The sequence below is a fragment of the Haemaphysalis longicornis genome, unplaced genomic scaffold, assembly GCF_048455015.1.
Source record: "Haemaphysalis longicornis isolate Haplotype H1 unplaced genomic scaffold, Haemaphysalis longicornis Haplotype H1 scaffold_7, whole genome shotgun sequence".
NCBI classification, from domain to species: domain Eukaryota; kingdom Metazoa; phylum Arthropoda; class Arachnida; order Ixodida; family Ixodidae; genus Haemaphysalis; species Haemaphysalis longicornis.
The window spans coordinates 89,229,467-89,250,301 of NW_027526422.1; the positions used below are offsets into that span (position 1 = coordinate 89,229,467).

The 20,835-nt window shown below is 49.4% G+C and overlaps 1 protein-coding gene across 2 annotated transcripts in view; it reads right to left on the minus strand.

The window, feature by feature from the left end:
• Positions 1-8,493: 8,493 nt before the first annotated feature.
• The window catches only part of LOC144146056 (caspase-2-like), a 237,932-nt gene continuing 225,590 nt past the window's right edge, over positions 8,494-20,835 (minus strand). For both annotated transcript variants that reach the window (XM_077677986.1, XM_077677985.1), the window contains one exon: positions 8,494-17,848. In XM_077677986.1, coding sequence (XP_077534112.1) covers positions 17,448-17,848 — 401 coding nt within the window. In that variant the 3' untranslated portion in view covers positions 8,494-17,447. The remainder of the gene's footprint in view (positions 17,849-20,835) is intronic.

Sequence of the window (20,835 nt, forward strand, 5' to 3'; positions counted from 1 at the left end):
CTATGATTACTCTTCACTGTCCTTTCCTTTACTGCCTTTCCTACCCTTTGGCTCACTTTCTTCTCAATCCCATTTAGGTCTCCCTTTTTTACTCTAAAGGCAACCTGTGAAGAAAGAAAAAAATGCGTAGGGGGAGTAGAAAAAACTTGCAAGCTAAATAGTGCTCAACAGAAGTCGTTATGCAACAACGGTAGGGGTTTTCAATTATCAGTCCTGTACTCTCTACGAACTCCCCGAGAGGGAATCTGGCATTTCTTGCTCACATGTATTCCTGTGGTGTGGAGAATCTTGTGACTACCCGTGGACAACAGGTGAAATGTAACTGCAAAGACCCAGTATATGGTTCAGCAATTAAGTCAACTTAATGTATATAGATGAGACTAAATCTTTGTCACTTGAAAAATCTTGCATATTCTTCACATTGGGCCTCATGTTAGGTACTTCTGCACAGGCAGGCTTAGTGAAACTATGCATGAACTCGCTGCACATTGGCTCCGCGGTACCATTTTCGGTCGAATAGCCTACTGAAAAATACCGAACACTTTCCAATATCAACTTCAGGTTAGTTGTAGTGCAGTGGGAAGGTTTGTCGTGCACTAAGAAGCCATGTTTTTCATGGCTAAAGCTATGGCTACGTGATAAATCCAATGTGTAACATCAGTTGTTAGACCGTCCTTATGTTTCTGCCCCTCTCTTCGTTTCTGTTGCACCGATTCCATCCAAAACACACCCTCTAAATGTCTGCACAGTTTCACCTAAAAACTAGACCATAAGCTACAGTTGAGGCTAACATCAACCACCCGGAGTTATCGTCTGTGGGTGAAAAGGTGAGGAGCATGATCCAGAAAAAAAATGAAAACAATATGATGCTGTTTGGGCAAAAGCTTTATTGTGCTCAATTTCTTTCGGAAAATGTTACTAGCGAGTGAAAGTGGATTTCAGATTAGTTTATCTTCAGCATTTCTTTCAGTAAAGTTTTACCAGAGTCCTTCAATGCTTTAGTAAAGCATTGAAGGACTCAGGTTTTACTAAGGCTGCTCTCATTTCACAAACTGACATCACAAGCACGGTGAGTTAGGCAACAGCACTGCCTCGACATTAAAATTGTATCATGTAAGGTGTTTCAACTGTGGTGATTTCGGCACTCAATAAAATGCAACAATAACATGTTTAACAATAACGCATATCACGGTCCTTTTATAGCAACCTGAAACGAAATTTTGTGTTTACTTTACTAAGAAACCTATGTCAAAAGCAGCCCTGTTCTCATCTTCTTTGCCCCTGTGAAGAATAAAGGCGATTTAAAGGACTACTGACATGAAATTTCCAATTTGAGCAACTATGCAAATAGCTTCTTGTGTATGTAATCTTTCAGAAGTTGGAACTTTACTGTTTCATAAAACAATTTCAAGCTTCGCACGTATTCAGAAGGCAAAACGGTGCAAAAAAAAAAAAAAGGCAGAACACCAGCCCAAGAAAAAGAAATTGATAAACACCACAACACGAGCGAGTACATATCTTGAAACGCTTGCACTGCCTATGGTCTAAAACGATTTTCCCAGTTCAGTCTCGTAGGAAGAACTGAACATTATGAGTAACTACTATTTTAATATGTATGCCGTCTTATGCACTCATAATACAAAAGATTAACGGATACATCCTCTCTGGAAACAACTTTCAAAGGCACACAGTGTGATGACTGATATAATTCCCCTTCTCAAGAGTGAATGTATACACTGGTGGCACAGGTTGGAATTATCAGCTTTTGAAGTGTTTGCTTTTGGCTGTAGCTCCTCTATTACCATATAGAATATATTGCCGCGAACCATACAGAAAACAGAAAAATTTTGACCGACACATGATGCACGCACACAGAATTTCTGGCTAGGGGTCAACACGTATCGCATCATGTGATAAAATATACAACAGTGGCAGTGTGTTGGTTCTGCACAACAGGAAAAAAACAGCATGGCTGGAACAATGACAAAGGAAAGATGTGACACACCCAGAACTCGTGTGATGAAATGCTTGCCAGTGCCCTCTTTGGCATCATAGCAGATTCTGAGTTGTGTACGGTTTTGCTGGGAAGCTCTGTATATTCAAGCCCACATATTGCACTTGTGCTAGTGCCGGCAGGCAGTGTTCTCCAGTCCCCCACCTCACCCTGTCTCGTGAAGCTGCATCTATGGTCCGAAATGCACAAACCCCTTCCCTTCTTGCCCAGCCTCGTCTCCACTATATAAATGGAATCCTCCTGCCCCACTTGCCCGACAACCAACTGCCCTTCACACCCCACCAGTACTACCCCTCTGCTGGGGGTGCCATCCACTATACCTGCCGCCACACGCTTCCTGGGAAGACTGGCTGAGCGCGGATCATGGTGTGGACGTGAAATCGATGCAAGAACTTCTGGTGGTCATGGCGTTCGGGTTAGTGAGGAACTCTGGGAGATTTGCAGACTGGCCGTCTTCTAATGAAGATTAGGAGACAGCCAGGCAACCTGGACTATGGCTGCATATATAGCACAGATTTCTCTTTCTCTAGGCATGAATACCACATTTATAATGTTTTAACGCGCTCATAATAGCAGTGCATACAATGTGCCGCTACCTAGAAAGAATGTGGCAATGATGTGTGTTGTTTAAATGCATCAGACTCGCTTCACACAACAGCAGTTTCCACGAAAACAAGTGCTTTAAAATGGAGCGCTTGAACTAAGTTTTTATAGGCAAGAAGCCAACTGATTTTTCATACGCAGTGTTTTCGAAGGGTCTTTGACGCCTCATCACATCTAGCACAGCTAGGACATGAGGGGGCCAGCTAGTGGGTAAACCATAATGCTCACAATAAATAAAAAAAAAAACGGGCAGATTAAAGGACAGCAAACAGCACTAGTTTTTGTCCCCATTAATTGTTTTTATTTTGTGCTGTGAGCGTTATTCTACGTACACTCGTGTTGTTTTCAAAACCAATGCATGAACACTTGATTCAGTATCGCTTTGGCACTGTGCCTATTCCTCTAGCCCGAAAACTAATACGCGCAGTAGCAAGCAAGCACCCGCAGAACAATACTAAGCACTCAAGGTCTGCACAGAACATACCACACACCAGGGCCGTACCCAGAGGGGGGGTTTGGAGGTTCAAACCCCTCCCGAAATCTTTTCCAGGCAGCACGTAAACAATACACACTGTTGCTTTCAGCATAACTACCACCTTCCCAAAATTCATAACCCCCCTGGAAAAAAATTTCTGGGTACGGTCCTGCCACACACGTATGCTCAGGTTATCAGTTCCGTGCGATAATCGCGTTTTTTTCCCGCGCGGGTAGCAGCTACGTTGAAAGAAAGAACCTCGGGCGCTAAACAAACGCCAAGGCGACGGTAGCTGACTAGTGCAACCGTGCAAGCATCGCACTCAGCCGCCGAATGCGCCGACATGAAGGGCGTTAGCGCTGAGAACACACCCTGCACTCGGCCCCACCTCATTCGCGCATTTACCATGTGCTACGCCGTCAACGCAATCACAAGCCGAATGTGGTAAGTACGTCGAGCTCTCAATCATCTTCACCTCACAGTATTCGCCATATCGCAGCACGGCATTTGCTCGTGAGGTGATCTCTGGCCCATTGTTGCAACGTGGCTTGTAGGATAGGAAGTACAGAACTAGCGATGGCAAACTTCGTCCTCCATTCTTCAGAAGATGGGTCGGTGTCGCCGTGGTCGCCGTTTCTCCGACGAGGGCTTAACACGCCGGCTTCACCCGTTAGCTGGCTGGCTCAGGACAGCAGTCACAGCACACAACGCGAAGCCGAGCGTTAGCAGACCGACGCTGCACTTGGTTTAAGTAAGGAAATCATCGTACCAGCGAACACTAAAGTAACCAACACGCGGATAGCATCCAAGTTGAGAGCGGAAGAAACTGGTGCGTCCATAACACCCTGAAAAAGAAACCCGGCACACGGCGCTGCATTGGCTGCATCATCATCATCATCATCATCATCATATGGCTCGAGGCGTGCGGACAATTTTAAAAGTTATCCGCGCGAGGCGTGCGGACAGTTTTAAAAATTATCCGCGCGAGGCGTGCGGATAGGGACAGCCGAACGGCGCGGCCGGCTGCGGCTACCGCGCCTCGACGGGCAGCGCCACATTTTCCCTGGTGTCATCTGCGCGCAAGGGAGTCACGCGCGGCCGAAGGAAGGCGCCGCGGTACTCACACCTCCCCATTCTAGCCACCTTAACGGGGGTCAGCTTCTATCGGCAATGATGATGATGAGTAGGAAGAGGAGTGTCCTTGTTTATTCACCGATATTTCTGAAAAGCAAAAATTCAAGAAATAGAAAAAAAATAATCAAGTAGACCTTTTCTACCACTCAAGGGGTCATCTTCTCGGGGGTATAATTTAAAAATTAAGGGAGGGGTCAGGACATCCGGACCCCCCCCTCTGGATCCGCCAATGAGCACCTCCCCGTACGTGAGGAGGGTCTCCGGGTCCCACCCGTCGTCGTCGTCGTCGTCTTCTGGGTGGTCTTCCGCCGCGGAGCTCGGAGGGGGAGGGGGGGCCCCGCCGGCAGCTCGGTGGCCGCCGGCCGGGCTCGCCGCCGCCGCGCGGTTGGTCAGTCCTCGCGCGGCGGCGTCGGCCGTCTCTTTGTGGTTGCGGAGACCGCCGCCCACGTCTCTGATCTCCGTGTGCGCCGGAAACCACCGGAGGTGGGTGGCCGACACCGCTTCACTGATCACTGCGCGACACCTCACAACGCGCACTGCACTTTCACACACGTTGTTCTTGGCGCAGTTCGCGATGGCCGAGCGCGAGTCACTGATCACCGTGGTGCATCGCGGGTCCGTCAGCGCCACCGCGATCGCCGTCTCCTCCGCCTGGCGGGGCGCGGACGCTGCAGGCGCTGTACATACACTTCACCCGTGGTGGCGCGGACCGCCACCGCGACGTAGGCGTCGGGTCTGTCGGGGTACCGGGCGGCGTCCACGTACAGGGCGCCCGTGTCGTTTGCGTGCGTCGCGGCGAGGGCGCGCGCCCTCGCTTCTCGGCGGCCGCGGTTGCGGTCGGGGTGGACGTTGCGGGGTAGCGAGAGGATCCGGAGCCGCTGCATCACCTCCGGCTGGAGCTGCCTCGTCTCGTGCCGATGCGAGTCCGTGGTCTTCGGTCCCATCCCGAGGCGCTCCAGGATGCGCCTGCCCGTTCTTGTGGAGGCGAGGCGCTCGAGCTGCGCCGTCGTTTGGGCCTCGCTGATTTCCTCGAGGGTGTTGTGCACCCCCAGCTCGAGTAGCCTGGCCGTGCTGGTGCTGTATATCAAGCCCAGGGCCGTCTTGTAAACCTTGCGGATGGCTGCGTTGATGCGGTCCCGCTCCTGCTGTAGCCAGTAGTGGAACGCGCCGACGTAGGCGACGTGGCTCATCCCAAAAGATTGGAGCAGTCGGAGGAGGCTGGCCTCCTTCATTCCGCTGTGCCGCGTCGCCACACGTCGGACGAGTCTGGCCGCCGTGCCGATCTTGGTGACGAGGCGGTCGACCGTGGTCTTGTTACTTCTGCTGGCCTCGAGGTACATGCCGAGGACCCGGAGCGTGGCTACCCTGGGGATGACGGCGCCGCCCCTCGTTCTGATTCTGATGTTCGCCGAGTCCTCGGCCTCCCTCTTGCGGTACTTGCCCGGCGGCGGGACGATCAGCAGCTCCGAATTTTGCGGCGAGCACCGCAGGCCCGTACCGTCGAGGTGGTCTTCGATGGCGTCCACCGCCGTCTGCAGCGCGTCTTCGATGTGGCCGTTGCTACCCCCGGGCACCCACAGCGTGATGTCGTCCGCGTAGATGGTGTGGCGGACCTGTGGGATCCCCGAGAGTCTGCGCGCCACCCCGATCATCACGAGGTTGAAGAGCAGCGGCGATATCACCGAGCCCTGAGGGGTTCCCGTGCTCCCGAGCTTCTTCGGTGGCAGCTGGAGGTCTCCCGCGTGTATTTCGACGGTCCGCTCCGAGAGAAAGTCTCGGATGTAGTTGTAGGATCTTCTGTCCAGGCCGAGCCTGCCGACCTGTTCCAGGATGGCGGAATGCTTGACTTTGTCGAACACGCTCTGCAAGTCCAGCCCCAGCACGGCCCTGTTGTCTTGGGTGCGGACGGACGTGTCCAGGATGTCGTGTTGTAGCTGGATCATGGCGTGCTGAGCCTCTCCCGGAAACCAACATGGTGTCGGGGTAGAGTCCTTCCGTCTCGAGGTAGCGTTGCCATCTGTTGTTCAGCACGTGTTCGAGAATCTTCCCCACGCACGACGTTAGGGATATCGGAGGGCGCAGATTCTCGATGCTGGGCGGCTTGCCCGGCTTCGGTATCAGCACCGTTCTCTCCGTCTTCCACTGGCGCGGCAGCGCTCCCGCTCGCCAGCAGCGGTTGAAGTACCCCGTCAGGGACGCGATGGCCCCGTCGCTGAGGTACCGCAGGGCCTTGTGCGTCACCCGGTCCGGCCCGGCCGCCGACTTGCAGTTGATGGTCTGCAGCACGGCCCTGACCTCCCACTCCTCGATGTCGCGGTCGAGAACGGGATTGTCTGCGCCCGCGTACTCTCCGTGGCGTTCGCTGGGGGTAATTGGGAGGTACTTCGCGTCGATGCGCCTGCACGTTTCTTCCCTTCCCAGCGCTTTGGTGGTCGTGTGCATGAGTTGCGCGAGGCGATGCTGCTGGTAGCCCTTGGTGCCGGTCTCGTCCAGGAGGTGGCGGAGCAACCGCCACGTTCTCCCCTTGTGGAGCTGGCCGTCCGCTTCGTTAAACACCGCGTGCCAGCGCTGGGTGCAGAGTTCTCTGCTGTACTTCTCGATCTCGCGTACCAGCGTGGCTATCCGCTTGCGGAGACGGTGATTGTTTCTCCTTCCCCTCCATCTCTTCTGCAGCGACTGCCGGGCCTCCAGCATGTTTGCCAGGTGGCTGTCTATGCCGGGGTGTTCCTCGTCCGTTTCGAGCTCCGTCGTTGTGTCCGTTACGAGGCGGACGATGTCTTCGGTCCAGCTCTCGATGTCCGCGATGTCTTGCGTGGGCTCCTCCTCGGCGCGCGCTCGGAAGAGGTTCCAGTCTGTGATCTTTTGCTGGCGGCGACGCTCATCCCGGGGTCACGCGGACGTCGGCAGCTCGATCTCTATTACGAAGTGGTCGCTATACCCAGGTTCTGGCCCGTGTTCCGCCACTTTGCTCCGCCTCTGACCGAGTTGGCGACGCGTACGAACGCGAGGTCCGGGTTCGTGTCTCTGGTGACCGACGTGCCGATGCGAGTGGGGGACGAGGGGTCCGTGTGCAAGGTGAACCCCGCGTCGGCCGCCTCGTCCAGCAACTCCTTGCCCTTCAGCGTCGTGCGGGTGTACCCGAGCTCTTTGTGGGGGGGCGTTAAAGTCTCCGCAAATCGCGATCGTGTCCATCGGCGCCGTCGCCAGCGCCGTGTGCAGAATGGTGCGGAATCTCTGTTGGCGATGCGCAGGATTGCTGTACGCGTTCACCAAGAGGATGGACTCTTTCTTCTTCTTCCCTAGCACCACTTCGGTTGCGCAGTATTCCAGTGCGCTGCGGCCGAGGAGGCCCTCGTGCTTCACAAACGGGATCCCTTTCTTCACGAAGGTGCAGACGCCCTGCGCCGCCCCCTTCCCGCAGTCTCGTGCACTCGGGGGGCTTGCGTGTGCTCTGTAACCCGTGAGGGACGGGGTGCGTCTCTTCCACCAAATCAGCCATCAGAACTGTGAATTAGCACAAACATGGTGGGGATCAAACATATGGCTGTTGCGAGTAGTGGTAGTCGCTCTATCGATTGGTACACAAGCATTTAGTATGTGCAAAACATCCTCACTGGAGAATTCAGCTAGTAAAATGACGAATACAAGTGCAGTCAACCAATACAAATACCTGTGACCAAAGCGTCGCTACCGAGTGTGTGCAACGTGTGAAGCAGGAACGAAATATTGAATAAATGAAGTATTACACTACGTTCCAAATAATAAGTGGTGGTAGGCATTTTTAATTAAAATAAATAAAGAATGCACAATAAAAAAGGACCTTTTGAGGCCAAATGGCTCACCCATTTCTGCTTGCACTACCATTTCCATCTCCACAGGGTTTAATCCATCACCTGTTTTACTTTGCCAATGCATTTCAATGAGTTCGATTCATTTGAAACCCTGGTTATTTGCTTACTTTCAAGGTGTCCAGAGAACATTGGTGCTACATTCCTTCATTCATGCTTTCCACATTGACTTAGTTTGTGCATACTGCATAGTCAAGGTTAAGACTGCAGTGGGCTTTGTCCCATGGGTCTCAGATGAGGTAAAGTCGGAAAAGACGTTGAAGATGTGCAAAAATCTTGCAAAACACCACATATTAGGCAACTAAACAAATGTGCCCATGCAGGTGGTGAGACAGAGTTCAGGTATTACGCTGGTGTGCTTTCTGCCCGCCAGCAGAAAAAAAATAACAAAAAGAGCCTCACTAAAAATAAACGATTAACAGTCACTTTATTTTAAAAAATATACAGCTGTAAGCAACAAGAAAAATACATGAAGGCACAACAGTTGATTTGGCGACGAGAACATCACGCTGACAACCATTCGCCATCAACTCTGCTCTTCTGCGAAAGCGCTCGCAAAAATAAGTGTGCCCGGCTGCGACTGCGATTTTGCACTGAAGGGATAGTGCTTGCCGTACTTTGGTTTTACGTTTTACGTTAAAAACCTTTGCCGATACTGATCTCTTATTACCCAAATTACCCTACGTAACTGTTCTTCTGCACGAAACTGACCTTATATTTTCTACAGGCGAGCCGATCGCACACGCATTCCGGGGTAGCGGCGTCGCCGAAGAGCACGGCCGAAGCGTCGAACGCCAAAATACGGATCGCATTAGCGCTAGTGTTGAGTTGTATGGGCTTCATGGAACTTACTGAGTTTATTACCCTCCAGAAACTAACAAAATAGAGCCGCGTTCATTGCGGCACGAATGTTGTCGGGGCGCAGTTTTCGCTGCTCGGTCGATTGACGACGCGTCGTGCGACCAGTCAGGCGACCGGTTTTGTTGGCGTCTTCGGTCGGCGACTCAGTCACACTACGGCGACTTTCCATCGGCCGACGTGTTTGTGTCGCCGTCGGCGTGGTGTGACAACGCGGTCTGGCAATTCGGCAGTTGGCCGATGTTTTAACGGCTCGTCGGCGTCGCGTCGTCGTCGCCGTCGTATCGGTATAGTGTGTCGATACGACCAAGCGACCAAACAAACTGTGGTAACTGGGGTTCACGTTCACGTCGCTCGAGTCGCTAGCGTTGTATGACGTCACAAACTTTGCTGCGCTGGCAATTCACTGACGTCATGGTTAGTGGCGCTAGCGATGGGTCCCGATTTCCAGAAGAGCATTTAGGTAATTTTTAGAAGCGAATTAAAATATATATTAAGCGCTTGCTGTACCCAGCACTTCGTGTTGAGGGTCGTTGCATGCAGAGGAAGCCTACAGCAGGCTTTTTACAGACTTAAAATTTGGTGGCACAACACCTTTAAGTACCGGCATGTGTTCCTGCAATAACGTCCTGGGGCGGTATTCTCGAGTTTTGTCCCTTTTGCGTCCCTTTCAAAAGTGTCCCTTTTGGCGAGCCCTGATTGGCTAAAAGCACACAACCTGAAGTGACGTAACGCAAGCGCGGCAAACCTACTGCTAACCTTGCTCCATGCTGCCAACGTCCACTTCTTAACCGGAAGTACGTCACGATGAAAGGGACGCAAAAGGGACGTTTTCAAAAGGGACAGTCACGAGAATACCGCCCCTGCATGTGTCCCCACAACAACATATCAGTGCCTCTGTAAATATGGCTTGTATACACTGGCTGTTCATCACTGAAAAACTAGAAGACGTCTTCAGTTTTTTCAACTGTCGTAAAAGTTTGATAGTAAAGTAGAACATTGAGCTTCTTTGGAAAACAAGTCTAGTAGAGCAGCCACAATGCAAAACAACAGGCCGTTCAAGGGTTTCCATGTGATCAGGTTGTGACTGAGTGCAACACACAACAGCAATGCATGCCCAGCATTTTGGGCTGCACCACAATCGCGAATACTTTCTTAAAGGCTCTGCAACATTCGGCAGTGTTCTTGCGCCACTAGTAGCAACAGTAGAAGCTTGCTTCGTGTGCGACAGCACGCATCCAGTGCCTTGCTTCCATTTACTGCATTTAATTTGTGATGGACTTTGTGATCCTTCTTTCTCAGGTTGTGTTGACGCTTGGGCATTTCTCTTACTGTCCCTCCTGCTTGGGCCACAATTCTGCTTTGCAGTACCAATAAGAAATAAATAGAGAATTAAAGTAATCAGACGTAACTCTATGAGAGGCAACTATTGACTACTGACTATTACGAAAATGTTCCAGAGTACTCTACAAAGTTAGCTAGCCAGTTTTAGTATTTACAGTAAAAAGATTGCTGCGTTTCAAAATGTTGCCTTTACGGAATTGTTTTGCTGTGTTCTTGCACGGTGTCCCTTCTAACAAAACTGCTGGCTATAAGCAATTGCTGCTATTCGGCAGGTCAACCACAACCCAGGTGCTCACATTGATACTTAAGAGAAACGCTTCAGCGTAGCAATAGTCGTGGTCGTCTCTGCCACTAAGCTATATGGACAACGTGCACAGGCAAACATCAAAGCAGCATAGATATTGCAAACATTTGGAACAAAATTACAGCCCAACAAGCAGTGTAACAAAAGCGATTATGCTAGAACCACAAAAAACTTCCCTGCAATGACATGTCAGAATTCCATGGGCATAAAATGTTCTTTCAAGCACAAATATAATTTGATTCGTCACAATGTGAGTGTATGAGTTTCTCACATTAGCATAACAAAATAGGAAATGGGGTTTGCCATCATTGGCAGTGTCAGAAAACTAAAAGTGTGCAATTTAAGACACAGGTCGGCAAAACAGAAAGAACTCACTCAAACTCAACCACAATATTTTCCCTTCACTTTGTACTCAAACTCAGACTAGAAAACCTAGTCTGTACTCAAAATCAGTCATACTGACCTCATACTCGTTTGTAATCATCCTCATCTGTACTCAAGCTTACTCGTCCCCACAAGTACTCGTACTCTATCAAAACTCACTTTTACTCAGTCTTCACTCCAATTTACTCGTATTCGAAAGTGTGTCTACTAATTTGTTCTCGCAACCAACCACTTGCATTCACACGCTGTACTGTCCATTGACCTATAATTTGAACGGAGCAAGTCCAGTGAAGCCACCATGCCTGCCCTTGCATTCACTATGGCAACCCCGTGGCAAGCGAGTGCTGAGAGCAGCAGAAGAGGGAATGGCAAGAACGGCAGCTTTTCCCTTTATCACGTCGTTTTGGCACCATGAAATGCGCGAAACTCGTGCACGCACGTCGCGATTCGAGTGCGAGATCAAACTCAAGTATTGTACTCACGGGCACTACTTGTGAGTACTACTCGTGATTGCATGTAATTGCGAGTACGGTACTTATGACTAGAGACTGCAACTTTAGGCACGAAAAATCCACGTTTTAGGCGCCTATAATAGGCACTGAGATGTGCCATTTAGGCATATATAGGCGTCAAATACTCCCGTTTAGACATGTATAGGCACAATTCCTTTTTGCTTTAGAAGCATATTTTAGCCCCAATATTTGACTTACAGTGAAACAGCGGACACATAATGTGCTGCAGGAAAGTAATTTTATTTTATTCCGTAAAATAAGTAGCAGAAGAGCTATTATTTTAAAATTTACGTGAAATTCACAGTGATTCAACACCAAAAGATAAGATTGAAATCCATGAAAAGCCACACGAATCTCAATGATTTGCTGCTTGAAGTTGTACCCCCTTTCAGTTGATAATTGTTCGGGAAAAACAACGCTCAACGTCCACTGAAGTTGGGGGAACGTTCTTGTACTTGGGGACGCTGCATGATCTAATTCCATTTGGAATATCACAATGTTTGCTACTTAGAACATCCCGCAGTTATTTTAGCACATGGAATCCAGTGATCAGAACATCTCGCAGTTATTTTAGCACGTGGAATCCAGTGAAGTGAAGTGAAAGAGACTGTATTGATCACCGGCAACAGACGTAATATCTCCACTGCGCCCGGACGTAGCCACTCGTCGATCATGGTGGCATGGTAAGTGTTGCATGGCAAGCAACACTTTCGCTACTTACTGCGGGGGTGGACACCCTCGTCCCCGAAGGGAGGGCGTCGGCCCGCAGCTTTCTCTCCGGCGCAGCTGTTCGAGAGCCGTTAGGACCTGCTGGACGGCAGAGAGTTGTACGAATCTAGAAATTTGATGTCAGGCCGATTTAATCAACCGGTCCGGGGATTGTGGCGGATTTGTCCTGGACCTCTTAGATGAACTCAGCATTCTTAGACATAGTGGCGCCAAATTTCTCAGCTGCGAAAATGCTTTCTGCTAAGAATGCGAAATAAGCACACGAATGCGCCCTATCACGTTGATGTGTAGCGTGGGGCAAATACTTTTGGCTGCGACGCATTTGTCCATTGCAAAGCTGTTGATAAAACCGAAGTGTTTATGGTATAGTTTTCCGCCCTTATCTGAGTTGTTTAAGGGGTAACAACTGGCTCTGGTTGAAGAGGCACAATCGGTAACTGCTGCCTGAAGACATAACGGCACTTCGAAGAAAGATTCCGCATGGCTGTCGAACGCGAGCTCACTTGGGCGCACAGAGGCTGCGAGGGGCCCTAGCCTGACTTTTCTCCGTCCCGTCTGAATTACGAGGTACACGTTCTAGCCAAGGCTGGCTTAGGTCAGAAGGATACTTTGACAGAGCATAACGAGCTCATCAGCTCTTCACAACACAGATTAATCTCATGGATAGTACAGGGAAGTGCAATACTTCTGTAGAAATTACTGAGCTATCCTGTTCTGCAGAAGCGGATGACTTGTGAAGCTGCAGGATCAACACCATTCACTAACTATGCGCTATATACCGATTATCAACATTCGACAGCACGCAAGATTCTTTGGAATTAATTTCCTTAACGCGAGGTTCCCAGATGTCCTTAAAGATTACCCGATCGCGGCAGATGACGGGTGTCACGACTAGACCACTTGTAAAGTGCTGAGATCCCCATTCCTAAGCTCCGTTTCTTGTTCCTTTTTCGTGCTACGCGTACTGCATCGTGCCAGCCGGCGGTATACGTGTGATCGCCGGCCGACAGAGCACGTGTTCGTGGCATCGCCTTAAAACTTTGGTGTCTCAGATCTGCACGTGGTTTCCCGCAGCAGGCGTCTTTGAGCTTGAACGGTATGTACGCGGCTGTGCCACGTTCATTTCTTGTTTGCTGTGTTTTTATTCCGTTAGCAATAGATATGGCACGAGGGCAGAAGTTTTCCCTGACGGTCCGTGGACACAGCACGTCAGAAGGATATAGAATGAAAGAGTTTGCGCGGACAGGGGTGACGTCGGTAAGGTTGGCTGCGGTGTCGCTGCGCACGAGTTTTTGGCGGCTCGGCCGAGGTGGCGAGTTCGAGGTGGTGGCGGCTTGGGCACGGTTTGAGCTTCTCTGCGTGTTTGGCAGAACGCGCGGATTTTTCTCGCAAAGGGCGTGAAACAAACGCACCGTTGCGGGCTTCTGAAGCGAGAACAGTGCCTGCAGAACATCGACTCAAAAATCCAAAAGAGGCATATATAACACGAAAAAGGCATTTTTAGGTTCCAGAAATCCCATATAGTCATAATAGGCACGAAAAAGCTCATATAGTCAAAATAGGCACTATAGGCACAATAAACTATTGCTTAAAATGCTCATCTTCCCTTAGTTCAGGCTTATATGTTAATTAGGCTTGATATAGGCTCAAGGAAAAAATAGGCATTTTCCCTAAGGTTCCGGCCTCTACGTCATGAGTATTATCATGAGTATAACCGTGAGCGCAGTACTCATTAGTACTACTCGTGAGTGCATGTACTAACATCTGTACTCGCTCATCATCGTACTCATTTTTTTTGTCTGGGTCCGTACTCGGTTGTCATTGTACACACTCATGAGTTTGAGTAAAAATGAGTATACTCACGAGTAAGTAGCCAGAGAGCATTAACTAGTTAAAATTTCTCTTGACAGGGACTTTCAAAGAAGTGACTGAGCTGAGCTGAGACTAGAGGTTTAGGCACCTGCCATATTGGCCTCTTCAAATACTCATTGTTAAAAAGCAGCAAAACAAGGATAAAGAGTGCTGTAACCATTGGTTTTGCATTAAATGAAAGCAGGACACTGGATGTCTACCGTAGCGTTTACTATATTTGCCAAAATAAACTAACTAGCTCGAACCACCACCAAGAAATACATCTCTGTGATCGTAGTGGGGCCTCCAGTTCTGTTTGAGAATATCATTCCACTGTTAATTCGTAGTTAACACACTGATCACTGTACTTTTATTGCCAGCCTCTACTGTGTCACTGTAGCGCGAAATGTGAAAGCTTTGCAATATTTCCTGGATTAATTCGATGAAAAACCGTCTTCCGTGGCTGGAATAAAGCTGAGTGAGTTACCAAAGGCTAACTCTTTCATACTGAACCAGATTGTATTTTGTCACCACGGCCCCCCTAAAATCTGCTTCCCAAAGATTCCTTGAACAATGGCTACAATAGAACAGACAAACTGTGCATTGTTGCAGGTTCTGGTATGCGAATGAAGCGAGTGTTGAGGATCCTTCTCATCCCCCTTTGTGCCCACAGGCAAGTCTGTGCAATGTCATTTGAGCAAAACTGCAGTACAAATGAGTTACAGCAGACCACACCACAGACAGCATAGAACATTCACAGACCAATTTCCCGAACGATGCTTTAACACGAGTACTGCCAAAACTTACTCCAGTTGTAAGTTCGCTTTGGAATCTCGGCACATGATTGGGTGGCAGTGAAAAACCGGGTACATTTGAAAAACATTTTCATAAGATTAAGCAGAAGGAAGGGTTTCAACTGATGACATCCCAGATAAACGCAACACTCAGGACCGATAACACTGACGACCTTCACACTGAAGAATGTTCCTGGGCAGTAATCACTCGCGACAACATCAGTCTAAGTATAAGGCACATCAATATCAAACCACTGCATTTGTGCAAACATTCTAGAGTGATTTCTTTGCACAAAGAGCAGGACGGGGCTGTTGGAATGCTGCTATTATGACAATCGACACATCACTCGCTCGATGCAATGGCTGTGCAAAGAAGTGGGCGTATTTCACCTTCACAAAAAAAACAAAGCATCAATGCAAATTCCTATCAGACAATATGGCGAAATACCAGAAATGCGCAGATGGGGTGGTGCAAGGCCTTAGCAATTCTGAAAACTTGGTCAACGCACTACAGACTGATTTGTTTCACCTCTCAAGCTGAATAAAAACTCACATACACCAGATGAATTGAGCTGAAATCATGTGACGCTATTATAAAAAAGTTTATCGTTATGTTACCCGGTTCATATCAATCGTAAAAGTTTATCATTAGGTTCCCTGGTTCATATCAACTATTTCTTTTTTTAAAATATGTCAACAGCAGCGACAGACAACACCTGACCTAATTAGATCAGGATCAGCACAAACAATAACTACATTCCACAAAAAATACAAGTTGAAAATTTGAGCAAAATAGAATAATATCACGCAATCAATTGCTCAAATTGATACAAAGGGCACCCTGCATTCATGACAAGGCAAGTAGAATTATAAAACAGCGCTACCCTTGTAACAAGATGCCACATTGCACTTTCATATCCTTGCACTGTAAAACTCCATCACCAACAACACAGCAAAAATATTCCAGGGCAGTACTACCTGCACAGTAGAAAGCAAGTAGGGCACTTCCAAAGAAGCAAGTAAGGCACTAGTAAGGCACAAGTGCTTGAGAAGGCATATGCTATTTTGATTCCTTTTTTTTTCAGAAGTGTTCCAAAATAATTTTGTATTGCCTTGCTCACACTGTTTTACCCCGCCAGAGATTGTATAGTAATTGTTCTAAATACAATGTAAGACCTCCCCTCCTGCTTGGGCCCATTCATGACCCACCCTATTGTTTAAATACAGAAATATGTACACAAATATGGGAATGTTGTCAGGTCACGCCTAGCATGGAAGCAGAGACAATGATTTAGATGGGAAGGATACGGCGAGACCCGGAAATGCCAGCTTAAGGCCAGACATTTCTTGCAACTGTGGCATAGGCAGCTTGAAAGCATGATAACCTTCAAAAACTTATAAAGCACTGCTACTCGCTTGCATAGTCAGCAGCTAGCGGGTAACCTAATCAGGAATCGAACTCTTTTACCTTTTTTTTCGTCTTTTCGCACAATAGAACTTCAAGCATACCAGCAATCAGGAGTGTGTGCATTCCAGCAGAAAAGAATGTAGAGAATGATATCCCCTTGATTTGGGTGGTTTTAGCACTATACCCGTGTAGAGAACAGCCAATAATAGAAGAGCCAATTGCATGCAAGAGGGGCAGCTATAGAAACTGTCAAGGTTACATGTGCTTTTCCCACGATTATTCCTATTTTTAGAATTTGTTGCGCTCCGTTTTTTCGTCATCAGCCACAAAAGCATGTCTGAAAGGGGTCAGAAGACGGACACAAGCTTGGTTCAACAAAGACTGCTCTGTCCTAATAACGATGACACCAATTCTGTCTCGAAACTTCCCACAAATAATCGGGATGCAGGAGCAGTGGTCACTCCCGAGCCACTTTCCGGCGATTCCTCTATGATGTTACCAGCCCTGTCTGTGCGATTGTAGGCTGCTAAGAAACACGACTGGGGATATTGCAGTGGGGGCAAGCTAGAGACAGGTGTGGGACGCACAAGTTTGCCTGCTGTGTAAACCTGTCCCATCAACGTTCATCTTCGCAGCAGTGCAACTGCCCAAAAATACTCAAAAAACAGGCAGAGTTTTGCTTCCATAGAGGCAACCTTCCACTTACTAATGGCACAAAAAGCTGCCTTTGGGATACTTTTTCAGCAGTTCGTGAAGCTGAAGCACCCAAAAAGCGGTGCCGGCTGACCAAAACCTTTGATGCTGATTGGCTAACAGGCAGCGGAAGCACGCTATTGCCCAGGTTTCCAAACGGCAGCTGTCTACTCTAAAATGGGGTGCCTGAGCAAGCCCTATTTACGCTGGGCAGGGGAGAAGCCAAGGTCACAGTAGGCAGAGTGTACACACAGTATGGACACACAGTAGCACGAACGCGGGTGCACACTTCACGTACGCAACACAACTGCTTAGCAGTGTGCCGTGACTTTAAAGGACCCCTGAAATCTGCATTGTTTGCTGCTCCACACAGTATGTACACACAGTACACACAGTATGTACACACAGTATGTACACACAGTAGCACGAACGCGGGTGCACACTTCACGTACGCAACACAACTGCTTAGCAGTGTGCCGTGACTTTAAAGGACCCCTCAAATCTGCATTGTTTGCTGCTCCATACATGGTGTTGGCTGCGGGATGGGGTCCACAGGGAGGCCAGGGTTGAAGTGGAGGTGTTTTCTCCAACCTTGATGCTTGACGCAGGGTGTTTGGCGGTAGCCGTGTTGGGAAGCACGCTTCATCACTTCTGCCGTAACAAGGAGCATAAGGTCCAACAGGTGCATGTCGCAGGCGTGCGTGCTGAACACACTGCACACAGCCGACAGGAACCATGACCCCTTGACTACGTGCCGGTACGACACGTAGTTTTCGACTGAGGCGTAGCAGAAGCACATGTCTGGCCAGGTAGGCACCGTCGGGGGTTCATCCTGGGCGCTTTGACTGTCCACCCGGTCGCGTGGAGCATACTTCATTGCTCCTGCGTCCTTCTCCACTGCACAAACAAAATTCACAGGCAATCACTCAATGGGATGCCAGTTACACTGCTCTTTTGGGGATTCACAAAATGATTTATCCAATGCCGACCTCGAACTCGACAATACAATCGCGTCCATTCCGCTACTCAAGCTCCAATCAATTCTACATGCATTTTCACTGAAAACTTTAACAATGTTAAAGGGGCCAAACAACGTCTCTGGCCTGAGCCGTGTCACCGTCGTAGCCGAGTGAACGATGGCAAGAGTGAACAGTGAACGAAAGCAAAGGAGGAGAGTGTCGCAAAGATGGGAGGGGATGGCGGTTTTCCGTGGCGGCGCGAGCCCTCTCCAAAACTGTGCGGTGGGGGAGAGGAGGGGCAGTATGCTGTGCCCACACAAGGCGCTCGACGGTGCGACGCTGGGCCAAAACGAGAGGGGGGCGTGCATGTGACTATGATGCGTGTTTGCTTAAAGGGGCGCTGACACAAAAATTTTGCATCTTGTTTTTTTTGTTGCGATAAGTAGCTAGTGACCTATTTATAACCTGTAGAAACCTCATTTGCTTCAGCGTGCGACGGTTGTTTAATTAGAGGCATTTTCAATGCGGCCAGTCGCAGTTTCGGTTTCAGCGAGTGCCGCGAAACGATGGATTTTGTGGATTTTGTGTGAACAAAGCTGACCACGTGACCGTCGGAGGGATATCACAGAGCAGAGCCGCCGTAGCACTGTCGAATCCGCATCGACGGCTGTTTCTGCGAATGCCCCCACGTACTTATCTCGTGAGGCGCTTAATTAAAAAGCGACCGTGGATGTGACACAGGCGCTGCCAGTGCAAATGCTAACGCGGCTAAAGAACGACGCGCGACGCTCGAGACGGTGGGTGGCAAGACGCGCGCTGGGAGCAGCCGGCCGGTCTGCCTACAGGTCCGCCTACAGATGTTTTCGGCTTAGCACTGCGGCGGATATTCGAGTGCCGCTCTCGTAAGCAGTGCAGATGACAATTTTTAATGCAACCCGCCATCGCATCATTAACTCCTTTCTCATGTAAGCCACCATGGTCGGGACTGGGGACAATTTCGTGCAGCGGTAACAAGCTATCACTCGAGCTACCTGCGCCGGCCTGGGCCACTTCGCGGCCGTGGCCGCCGCCTGCACAGCGACCATGCGGCTAGCTCAGTGGGCTTTTCGTGGCTCCGGCGCGTTTTCGCATCCAATGGTAATAAACAGTAATAGAAACAGAGTGCCTGGAATCGCTGTAGAACTTTGGTCGCGGCCAGCTGCCCGATGAGCTGACGAAATCACGGCGCCTCCGCCGCCAACGATCGGGTCGTTCGTTCTCGAGAGCAGAAGCTCCGCCCTCCGGCCCTCCGATTGGAGCGGCGAGCAGGGCAAGCCGACGAAAAACGCCGGCAGTGCGGAAGCGGCGAACACAAACTCGTGACGTGTTCGATGTTGTTTATTTACACAATAACCTCGGGATGTCGATTGCGCGTGGTCCTCTGCTTGCTGCTCGGTTGCGTTTCGCACACTTTAAAATTGATTTTAAATATGTTCTAGGCTGTATTCACCGCTGATATTCTGCAGATGATGTATATGTGTTCCCACCAATCTATCTCCGAAGTTATCTCGCCTTCAAAATTTTGTGTCAGTGCCCCTTTAAGGTGCAGTTCGCAGTCCCTTCCCGAGACGCACTTCGCACCGCCGCTGCCGCAGAGGCTCACCATAGCTGCCATCGAGAGAAGCCACGAGTGAGTACTGCTTGAGTGCACAGCTGCTGCGCACTCTGGTTTCATTAAATCTGGTTTCATTAAATCGTGTTCAGACTGCATTAGTGTCCTTCCTACCCTTCCCGTACCCCTTGCGGGTTCGAGCCGTTGCTTCTTAATGAAGTTTGCTCCTTCCTTCCTTCTGGGCAACCTGGTCTTGGAGGGACCTGTTCACTGCGACAATTCCACAAGCAAGAAACGCTAACGGGCCACGAGTTGTCGGTGGAAATCTTCAATTGTCATGAGTGAGCACGCAGTGCTCGCGACCCCTTTCTGGCCTTCAAACGCTCATTTCCCGTATGCCAGAATTGACGTGCCAACGCAAGCACAGCCAATTCAGCAAGCCCGTAAATGCGAGTGGGCCTCCCGGCAGCCCCCGCTCGGCGCAACCAGTAGTGGGCGGAGCATGTGGGTTATTGGCTATCAAAAATGCGTGATGTACCGCCGAACAGAGCCAATGCATGCCCGCCAAGTTTTCTGAATTCTCGAGGAGACTCCTGAATTTCGACGGTTTTGTGCGATTGTACGACCGAAACAAAAATCTCCCTGAAAATGCACCGTGCCTTGCCAAATCTTTCTCCAAGTGTGATGACATTGTGCCGGAGCTACCTGATGACCCAATCCCATTGTACACCAATTAACAGCATTGCCAGTGAAGAGCTTAAAAAGCATGGTCGGACATGCGCAGAAGTTGAACAGGTTAACTGCAGCAATGCTGAATGCGATAGACAGTTTAGTATAGCAGAAGAAATCGTACCCAGTTCTGAGCATCCATGTCTAAAACCCTCGGTCATGTTCTTTAGGCGAAGTGTCATCGGGGCGATCATTATTACGCTCAACAGTATTCCCAAACTCCCTGGGAAAGGGCAGCGTCAGCTACATTGAAGACCTAGCAGGTGAACAGTGGTGTAGGCTGTCAGTACTTTAGATGACACAATTCGGTTCCTGGTCTGTTGTAGCTAACGTAAAAATGCATGTAAATTATGCCATTCTTTTCCTACTAATCCCCTTTCCTTGGTCAGACATGCCTAATGCTTTCCTGGCGAACCTGGCAGATATGCCAATGGCAGCACGTATCTCGGAGCGACAAGAGCCTTCTCCTGTTTTTCTAGGTGGTCTTGCACTGGGTTGGTGTGGTCGTAGCTTCCACAGAGCTTTGGAGGCGCGAAGGAAGAGTGAAAGCTCCAGGCCTTATTGGTGGCAATTTGTAATGAACGATAACTCAATAATACTTAACG